This window comes from Candoia aspera, chromosome 4, assembly GCF_035149785.1.
Source record: "Candoia aspera isolate rCanAsp1 chromosome 4, rCanAsp1.hap2, whole genome shotgun sequence".
NCBI lineage: Eukaryota > Metazoa > Chordata > Lepidosauria > Squamata > Boidae > Candoia > Candoia aspera.
Genome location: NC_086156.1, coordinates 92,676,024 through 92,687,182, shown reverse-complemented (window position 1 = coordinate 92,687,182; position 11,159 = coordinate 92,676,024). Strand labels below are relative to the sequence as shown.

The 11,159-nt window shown below is 37.0% G+C and overlaps 1 protein-coding gene and 1 pseudogene across 1 annotated transcript; both read right to left on the bottom strand.

Moving 5' to 3' along the window:
* Positions 1-253: 253 nt before the first annotated feature.
* Positions 254-1,158, bottom strand: LOC134496672 (olfactory receptor 14C36-like; annotated as a pseudogene).
* A 7,457-nt stretch (positions 1,159-8,615) lies between these two features.
* Positions 8,616-9,530, bottom strand: LOC134496671 (olfactory receptor 14C36-like). The gene has a single exon (XM_063302381.1). The coding sequence runs from the start codon at positions 9,528-9,530 to the stop codon at positions 8,616-8,618; it is 915 nt and encodes a 304-aa protein (XP_063158451.1).
* Positions 9,531-11,159: the final 1,629 nt, after the last annotated feature.

The window sequence follows — 11,159 nt, the reverse complement described above, 5'->3', positions numbered from 1 at the left end:
TGGAACAATTTTTGTCAACTTATGGTACCCAGGATGCTGCTAAACCAACTTCTAATATCTTAAAAAGCAGGGTTAGGGATATAGGATTGTAGGTCAGAATGGTTGCAAGTGCTACCATTGGTCCAGAGTGGCAAAGGTCTACTCCTATCTATTCTATCTTCTTTTATTTCCTCAGAAAAACTAAGGAAAGAAATACAGAAAGTTCAATGTGAAGAAAAATAGGACACCACTAAAACATCAGTAAAGGAAAACATCAGAATCTCCACAATTTAGACAGGACAGATTTGATATTCTTATTTCTTATGCTATAGATGATTGGATTGAACAGGGGTGGAAACAAAAAATATAGGGCAGTTAATATGAAGTCTAAGTAAGATGGGGTGTTAGAGGGCGGTCTCAGATAGGCCAAGGATACTGTTACCAAAAACATGGAACAGACTATAAGGTGGAGAAGACAAGTGGAGAAGGTCTTCTGCCTTCCCTTCACAGAAGGGATTTTCAACACTGCTTTCAAGATCATGGCATAAGACACGATGAAAATAAAGCAACCTAATGCTGCAGTGACACTGGCCACTACAACTTCAACTAGATTGAATCCAGAGCAGGATAACTTCAGCAATTCTGGAATTTCACAGAAAAAACTGTTGACAACTTTAGAACAGACAGGGTTGGAAAAGGTACCAGTGGTGTGCAACATTCCATATATAAGACTTGTGACCCGCACCAGAATCACTATTTTGGTGTAGGCTTTCCAATTCATCACCATCTCATAGTGCAGTGGATTGCAAATGGCAACATACCGATCATAGGCCATGACTGTGAGGATTGAGAAATCAGAAGCTTCAAAGCAGGCAAAGAGAAAGACTTGAGCAACACAACCAAAGTAAGAGATGCGTCTGGTGTCCATGGAGAATTAATCATGGTTTTGGGGACAATGACTGAAACAATGCCCAGGTTCTGCACAGCCAAATTCACTAGAAAGAAATACATGGGGCTGCACAATTGGTGGTCAAAAGCCACTACAGAGATGATGAGAAGATATGCTGTTGCAGTTGCCAGGTATAATATGAAGAATAAGAAGATATGTAGAAACTGCAGGTGCCTATCTTTTGAGAATTCCAGGAGCAGAAAGTAAGGCACTGTTGACTGATTCTCCATGTTTAAGTTATGACCATGTTGAATGCCACATCTGCAAGGAATCAGAGGTGAGAGAAAACAGGACAAGAATTAAAACATCCACAATATCTAGAGAATATCTTTCTCCAATCAGTGCCTTCTCCATATATTTCAATGCATCATTGATTAAGTAACCAAATCATTAACTTCTCCCCACCTCTTCCATCCTAATCATATTCCTTGTGTAGTTTTTAAATTAGAAGAGGCTATGAAAAACCTGCTCAACCATTCAAGTTCACTTGTCCCTTTGGATTAGCCAGTTTCACAGCACAGTTATAAGGCTGTGGTGGTGGTGAAAAATGTGAGGAGAAGGTGTTATGTGTGGTGCCTTGATCTCCTGCAGGATCCAGAACTAGCAAGCAAATACATAATATAAAATGGTGCAATAATGCTTGAGGGTAGAGATTGCCCAATTGCCCGATTCTCTCTCTCTCTCTCTCTCTCTCTCTCTCTCTCTCTCTCTCTCTCACACACACACACACACACACACACAGTGAGAGAGAGTAGGTGAATGCTAATGTATTTGTCAGCTGCTCTGGGAGATTTTGGGCTGAAGAATGAGATTATAATGCCAAACAAACAAACAAACACTAAATGAGTAATTATCTGTGCAGTAGCATATTATAAGAAAAGCTAGAACTTTACTTAAGGTATGTTTTTCATGATTTACACCTCTGCCTTGAAGATAATGGTAGTGAATGTTTTCAAGAAGAAGCTGGACAGCCATTTATCAAAGATAATTTAATGTGGATCTGCATACTGAACAGGGAATCACCCCCTCCACTGTATGATACATTTTTTATAATTTATGTATGTCACCACCCATACTTTTTTCACAATTTATTATTTATATAGTTTAGTGTAATGCAGTAATATGTCATCTTAATGGTATATTTAAATGGATCTTTCCACTGATTGGTAAGTGTTGGATTAGAGATACACTTTCTGGAAATTTTTCATCATATAGTTCTATAACTTAATAGAGAAGCTAATTTAAAGCTAACTTTTAAAGCTAACTTAAAAAAAACAAACATAGTTGAATGTTCCCAACAATTAATATTGTAGAGGGATTTTTGTTCCACCTTTTTCACTACAAGGGAAACACACCCTACAATAATAATGTAGTGTTAAAGTTCAGCACTCTTCTATGTATGTGAATCAAACATTTGACTATACTTAAAAAAAAATAAAAAATTCATATGTGCAGTTTGTTGGTATTTGTGTAAGGAGCAATTCATGGAGATGCCAGGTAGCCTGGTTACTATGGGAACAAATCACTTGGCAGGGTGAGAAGGTCAGACTTAATTGTTCTCAGGTTGGGGTGTGGAAAGGATGACCAAATAAGAAAAAAACTTATTGCCTGGAGGGAACTTGCCTGGACTTGCTACCAGAAGGTTTCAGTTTCTGTTTTGCAGCCTCTCTTCCAGTCCAGCTCAGCATGTGTGCGTGAGCTTGTAAATATATGAGAAGCTATGGAAACTGTTTATGTTTTATGCTTTCTTTAAATACACTTATTTTTATAGAAATGCTGGTGTGTTTTTTCTGACCTCTCAGACCAAATGCTTTCCAGCACTCTGCAACACAGATGAACCTATAAATGATGTTAGGGATGCTAATTCAGCAATTAGTAAGGAGTTCACCCAATGGATGCTACTAAACTTGTGCAAACCATAAAATATCACTATTTTTAATATCTAGTGTGGAAGATATGCTATCGTGTTAAGTATGCACTTGTTTTATTATTTAGGAGGCATATACCCTATCGCCTCCCCTGCAATAGATTACCTTTATTCTGACCGATGATACTTTTAACCTACCTTTCACAGTCTAAATTTCTGAAAATAAATCTGTCTTTTTTCTCCTCTCAACCCTAACTCCTTTTTCTATAATAGCAAAGCACTAGATTCTAATTTCATTTCATTAAATTGTCTCCTTAATGTCAAAAGTATAGAAGTGAGTCTAATACAGTTTTGGGTATGTAAATAAGTGCCAATTTGCCCCAGACACCTGAAAATGGTGCCAATTTGCCCCAGACATCTGGAAATGGCTTTTCTGTCAAATAATCAGTATACAAATCACTTACAAATTTTCTTCACAGAATTATTGTCACTGTTGATGTGTGCTCTTTAGAATTTTCAGTATTGGTCCAGTAATAGACAAATGCTATTCTTGTGCAGTCATGAAAAAGAGGTGTCATCAGTGGGAACCTTTTACTTTATATTTGGCAAGCTTAATAATAAGTTGACTTTTCATTTGGCAATCATTTTGTTTCCCTCTAGACCATACAAAGAAAACTAGCAAAATATTATAATCAGCTTTGTATAATTAGCAATTAGCCATTAATTCTATCCATGCTCAAATGCGGATGAAGTGAGAAGACTTTCATGACATATATTCTATAATAGGTCTCAACACCTGGAATTCTATTTTACAGCCAGCTTTTTTTTTTTTAAATCTTTATTGATTTTCAAGTATAAGTAAAATACAAAATGTGAAGTACAGAAAAGATAGAATACAGAATTAAAGAAAAAAGAAAAACTAAAAAAGTGCAGAAATAGATACAAATATAGAAAGGAAGTGACTTCTGACCTTCTCCAACACAGATATAAATGCATGTTATACAAATGTAATGACTCACCATTAGTTAAATTTTTATTAACATTATTCCTATAAAATCAAATCATTCAATCATCAAAATCCAAAATCAGAACTTCATGTTTTTCAGACATACAAGCAAATAATCCAAAAGTGGTTTCCAAATAGAAATAAAGCCAATCATAATATTTTCTCTTATCAATGCTGTCAACTTAGCCATTTGTGCCAGTTTCATTAGTTTAACCATCCATTCTTCCATTGTGGGAATTTGTGGATCTTTCCATCTTTGAGCATATAAAGGTCTTGCTGCTGTTATCATATATAGAAACAAAGTCCCATGCTGCTTCTCAAGCTGTTTTGTCCATCAAACCAAAAAGGAACAGCTCTGGTTTCAGTTGTATATCCATTTTAAGACTCTTTTGGATCATAATACATAGTTAGTCCCAGAATTTCTTAGCCTTCTCACAGATCCACCAAAGATGATAGAAATTTCCTTTACCATGAGAACATTTCCAACAAACATTTGATACTCCATTAAATATTTCTGATAACTTATCAGGTGTTAAATACCAATAATACATCATTTTGTAGAAATTCTCTTTCAAATTATAATTCAAAGTAAATTTCAAAACCTTATTCCACATGTTCCCTATTGTTCAAGTATAATATTATACCAAAAATTCTTAGCACATTTAATCATACAATCTTTGACAGATTCATCTCCTAAATTAATTTGTAACAACATTTTATACATCTTTGTAATAACATGTTCATCATTTGTACAAAGGTCCATTTCAAATTGTGTTTTTTCATTAACAAAATTATAAATCTTTTTATCCAAGTTAAATCATTCTGACAATTGCATAAATACAAACCAATGAAAAGTATAGCCTTCTGATTCTAATCGTTCCCTTATTTTAAATTCAGGTTCACCTTCCTCAAAATTCAACAAGTCTTTGTATCTCAACCAGCTTGATTTCCCCACAATTTCTCTTCTGAAGAAAGCCAGCATTGAAGAGATTGCAGCTCCAGCTCAAAGCTATCTGTGGGTTATCTTGATGAGTTCCCTTAATTAGTTATGAATAGTGTAAAAAAGTTCTTTTAGGCATGAATTCTGTGTTTTCTATCCATTTAATTGAATGTCCCCAATCTGCAATGTTAGTACTTCTGTCATTGCTGAGAATTAGAATGCTATATATTATTCAAAATGGGGCTGCACCATGAAGTAAATTAGGGACCCACAACCTTTTGGGACATACAGGCATGTTTGTAGCTTTGTGCTAATGTCTATTTATCAGAAGATAAATGTTAGAGTTTGGTTCTGACTACTCTTTCTACTCATATTCTCCAGGGCATCCCCCACTGTCCACCTTTTTTTCTAAAAAGGCTTATGAGGTATAACACGTATTAAATATTGATGGTTGTAGAAATTGATTTTTAGGATATCTTTCCTTCTGATAAAAACAAGATTTTGTTATAATTAATGAAGCTGTATACTGTGGAACAGGTAGCCTGGCAAATATTTATGAACCCTAGGATAAGACAAATTTAAGAAGGCCAAATCTGTCAATAATCACTCTTCACACTTGCTCCAGGTTGGAAGAAATATGTCCTATTAAATACTTGATTATGAGTTAATTTTCACATTCCACATACAGGTAGTCCTCACTTATTGACCACATTTTGGACCAGCAACTCTGTCGCTAAGTGCCATGGTTGCTAAGAGAAACATCACATGACCATGCCAGACTTACAGCTTCATTTCCAATTCCATCATTAAGTAAATCCTTTGGGGGGAGATGGGCAGTGATAAAATTTGATAGATAGATAGATCACCATGGTAATTAAATGAGATATCACATGACCGCTACTTGCAATTTCATTTCCATGTTCTCTATTAATTCTGCTTGTTGGAAGTCAGTTGTGAAGCACATGAATGGTGATCACTTGACTGCTGGATGCTGCGACAGTCATAAATTCAAGGATTGGTTGCAAAGCTGTTTTTTTTTCAACTGTCATAACTTTAAACTGTTGCTAAATGAGGCAGTTGGTAAGTGAGGCAGTTGGTAAGTCATCTACTCATGGCATGTGGAAATATTTCATCATGATCTTTGGAAAGCTTTTGGAAATATCCTTTGATCATGACTGTATCCTTATAGCATTGGATGTCTACTTCTGCATCTCATTAAATACAGAAGACCCATTGGCATCCAATGGACTTCACTGCCTTTTGGGAACTCTGTAAAAAGATTCAATCACTTTTCTAGCAGCTTATAGCAACATGTATTGTGTGTGTGTGTGTGTGTGTGTGTGTGATACCTTCCATGCATTGTTTTATGAAAGGATTTAGTGTCTGATTTGCTCTGTCAGAGAGTATAAGCCTTTGGGTGGCACTACCATATTGTGCCTGATGAGAGCTGTTTGACTGGCTGTTAGCTCTTTTAACTCTTCTCTTCTTCTGGTTGCTGTGCCACCATTTCTGTGTCTTGTTCTTGAGCATCAAGGATGTCAATAACTGCCAGCATTGGAAGCTGCTCCATTGTTTCCCATGGTGAGATTGCTACATGAAGCTTTGACATCTCATTAGCACATGGTCCTTATGTTTCATCAAAATATTTCTTAGCTCCAGGATTCTTATCCTAGAATGTTTTCCATTCATGCTATGATATGGATTAGAACCTGCAGTAATAAAAATATATACACAATCTTGTGAAGTTTCACATTCAGTAGCCACCTTCTTTTTCTTTTATTGAAAATGTTTCTAAACAGGGCAAGGGGATCCCATGTTCTTAGATGTAGCTCGTGCTGCAAATTACACATCCCTAAATTTCCTGATGCACCTTTGTGTACTATTTTTTGTGGGAGAAAGATCCTATGGGAGAAGTAACACATCAGTGAATGCTGAGGCAATTCCCAGTCTTCACTTGAACTCTTCTAGCATGGGAAACTGAGTTTCCCATAAATTTGGAACTGCCATCAAAAGAGCTTTTGTGTTGCAGACAAATTGCCTCTAGCATCTTAGGATGGGGCACAATTGATTTCTGTTAATCATGTACAATATTCTCTTCTGATTTTTCCTCTAAGAAAAAAAAATGGGGAGAAATTCAGCATCATTGAATGAGGTGGGCAAACATTCCATAACTTTGGATTAGAAACCACATCTTTGAAAGCTAGGGTAGGAGGGGAGAAAGGGAGGGAGGGAGGCTATATATTTTGTCAAAAAAGGTGGAAGGAATATGAGTTGTTTCTTTTTTTATATATATAAATATACCATTTTTCTAATTTGTAAGAGAAACCATTAGCACTGAAGCATCCTTCTGTGTTAAGGTCATTTTATTAAAAAATATAGGGGCTATTAATTTTGGAAATGAACACTAACTGAAAATAGGATAGTACCACAATGTACAAAATAAAAGAAGGCTGCCTCTATACAAACTCCAGAGTGTGCAGAGTGCATTTCATATCTGTCAGCACCTGATCATTCAAGCATTCACACAATCACAGTCAGGAGGCTGGGATTCCTTTAACTGTTTTAATGAAGTGTAATGAATGGTACAGAAGGCAAGCTGCGAATAAAGATTTCCCACTCAAACCTAACTTAAAACGACATTCTCTTAGTTAGTCCCCTTTCCCATGAAACCATGTCATCCCCCCTCCCATCCAGATGGTATTCCTGGCATATCTCAACCCTGTGTCCTTGATGTCTTCCATAGCCATAATAAACCGCTTCACACTCCAACTTCACACCCCCTCCCATCTGGCGACACGGATTCCATTCCTTAGAGAAGGAAATGATGGTGAAGCCATCATTTGATGGTTTCTGTGAAACCTTTGATCGGGGGGATCTGACAATATCAGTGCCTCTCCATCACAAAGTGGCATTCTCAAGCCACTAGCAGACCCATTTTCAAGTGCAGAATGCAATATACCAACTAAACATTTCCCAATAAATATAGGAATAATCTGACTTTCTGCTGTTTGGAAAATATTTTGCCCTTCTGCAGACAGTGTGAACTCATGAACAAAATTGTACATTAGTAATACCACCAAGTATTCTACTGAAACAACTTCTTCTAAAAATTAAATATAAACAAAATAAAGATGGTGCCCAGGTGTCATTTCTAAGAGATTATGGTCTTATTGAAACAATTTGCTAAGTCATATTGTTCCTCTGGCTTTATTTTATAAGTTGTGTGAAGCTAGTTAATATACAGTTTTTAAATCATGATTTATGCCATAGTATGATTTGGGATGTAACAAAATTGTAGCTTAATCAATTATCAATTGTTAAATGAACAATGTCTTAGTATGATGTATACTCCAGTAATGTATTTTGCAAATTAATTCCTGTTGATCTTAAAAGGCCCTGGGAATGCATTTTGAAAAAAAAAAAAATGGTATAGCCATTGGCACAAAGATAGAGTCTACTTTGGTTTTTTTTCCCTAATGAAAGACTACCTGCATCAGCAGAATCCAGGAGCTCAAATTGAACTCTCCCAAGAGAACTGTAATTAGGAAGATTTGAGGGTGTTCGCTCATCATTATATCTGACCTTGATGCTGAATTACCCAAAGCCTGGAATGGCAGTTTTTAACTTGTGGCAGTTAGGATGCAGCTAAAGCAACTCATAGCACCCTGAAAAGCAGGGCCAATAACTAGAGAGATGGGATTGTAGGTCATTACGTACTCAAGCGCTACCATTGGTCCAGAATGGCAAGGCTGTCTCAGATGAGTCTCCCTCTGAATTTTTTTTTCATTTTTTTTCCTCAGAAAAATGAGGGCAAAAGACACAGAGCATTTAATGTAAGAAAAAATAGGGTAGAAAACATCTTCAAAATAAAATATCAGAATCTCCACAATTTAGACAGGACAGATTTGATACTCTTATTTCTTATGCTATAGATGATTGGATTGAACAGGGGTGGAAGCAAAGAATATAGGGCAGTTAATGTGAAATCTAAGTAAGTTGGAGTATTTGAGGGGGGTCTCAGATACGCCAAGCATACTGTTACCAATAACATAGAAAAGACTATAAGGTGGGGAAGACAAGTGGAGAAGGTCTTCTGTCTTCCTTTCACAGAAGGGATTCTCAACACTGCTTTGAAGATCATGGTGTAAGAGACAGTGATAAAAATAAAGCAACCTATTGCTGCAGCGACACTAGCCACAAGAAATACAACTTCAGTTAGATTGAATCCAGAGCAGGATAGCTTTAGCAATTGTGGAATTTCACAGAAAAGCTGGTTGATAACATTACAACAGAAAGGAATGGAAAAGGTACCAGTGGTGTGCAACATTCCATATATAAGACTTGTGACCCACACCAGAATCACTATTCTGGTGCAGGCTTTCCAATTCATCACCATCTCATAGTGCAGTGGATTGCAAATAGCAACATACCGATCATAGGCCATGACTGTTAGGAGGGAGATATCAGAAGCTTCAAAGGAGGTAAAGAGAAAGAGTTGAGCAACACAACCAAAGTAAGAGATGTGTCTGGTGTCCATGAGAGAATTTATCATGGATTTGGGGACAATGACTGAAACAATGCCCAGGTCCAGCACTGCCAAATTCACTAGAAAGAAATACATGGGGCTGCGCAGTTGGTGGTCAAAAGCTACTACAGAGATGACGAGAAGATTTGCTGTTGCAGTTGCCAGGTATAATATGAAGAATAAGAAGAAATGTAGAAGCTGCAGGTGCCAATCTTGTGAGAATCCCAGGAGCAGAAAGTAAGGCACTGTGGTGTTATTACCCATGTTTAAGTTATGACCAAGATGAATGCCACATCTGTGAGGAATGAGAAGTGAGATATATACTGGGAACAAAAAGGAAAAATACAAAAAAAATATTACTGCCATTTAAAGAGGTCTATATAAGTGACAGAATGTCTGTGTCCAATTAGAACAATCTCCAAATATTTCAATCCATCATTGACTAAAGAACCAACCAGTAACATTTTTTTTCCTTCTTCCATCCCAATCCTTTTCCTTGTTACAATTGTTAAACTGCTTGCCTAGAAGTTGGAAATGCCTGCCAAGATCATTTTTAGCCATGGAAGTAACCTGGGAGAATTTACACTGGTCAGTTTCATAGCATAGGATTGCGTTTTTGGTGAAAAAAATTGGAGGAGGGGTGCTATATATACTGCCTTAATCATCTGGAGGAAAAACAGGAAATAAAACTATCCAACTCGTAATGTAAAGTATTATTGCACTGCTAATGCTATAGATGATTGTGTTTCCTTTCCTCCTTTCCTCTCTACTTATACCAGAAGTCACTCAGAAGATATGCAGAGAGGAACAGTGAGCCCTGAGCTTCCTCCTCACTTGCCCGCTTTTATTATCCTTGAGAAAAACCTCATTGAGCATCTGAAGCCAGACCCTTTGCCCCAGACCAAAAGAGTCCAATCAGTGTGATCTTGATGGAGACAATGGCCAGTCATGGTCCTCTAGTGAATTGGACTTATGGGTCAGCCCAAAGAGATGGTTGGGTTTTACATAAGCTGAGCCCAAGTTTCCACTATGTTGCTTTCCTGGACCTCCCTTCCTGAAGCAACCAGGCTGAGTCGGGTTTCATAGCCTGGAAGAGCCAGCTGGCTTCAATTGATCAGCTGGATTCAAAATCAAACAAACCTTTCAGATTGATCTTAGTTCTTGGCTTCAAGAGAACTATTGTTTGAAAGAGCCAAGGAGCACATTGAGGAAACCCAGCAAAAGAGCACTGACAAATCACTTATTGATAGGGACCCACTAACTTCCTTCTCTTCCAATTGTTGGGGAAACCTTCTAACAGTGGCCTTCAAGCTTCAAAACTCTGGGTGCAAAGTACAAAAGAAAGATGTTCTCCCACCACCACCTCAATCCAGAAACATGATATCTATTTCTCCATTCTCAAGTAAAGTGGTATTTGTGGCAAAGTTACCTCCCTTTGTGCATGTATGTGTGAAAGCTATCTTGTGCATTTATTCCTATCTTTCCTGCAGCAGAAAACTCCACAATTCTGGCTTTCTTCTTAGTAGCAAGAATCTGTATGTTCCTCTTTCTGCCTGAACACTAGTTGAATAACTTATTTAAACATCCCTCAATGCTGCTGCTACCCTCTGAAATAGGTGCTTTCATCTCACTTTGAATTTCTTGTGCTACTCAGTGATCTCCAGTCTCTGTTCCCACTGATTCTCTAAACTACAGTCCAATCTCATATAGAACTGAATGTGTAACTCTCCAATCTTCATGTCTTTCTCCCAGTAAATTAAACTAGTTACTCTCTAAATCCCTTTACTTTTTCTTATAGAAGTGAATAATATATTACATTCTCACAGATTATTGCTGCTTTGTATGTACTAGCTTTAAATATGATCCATGCTATATTCCCCATAAATTGTCAAG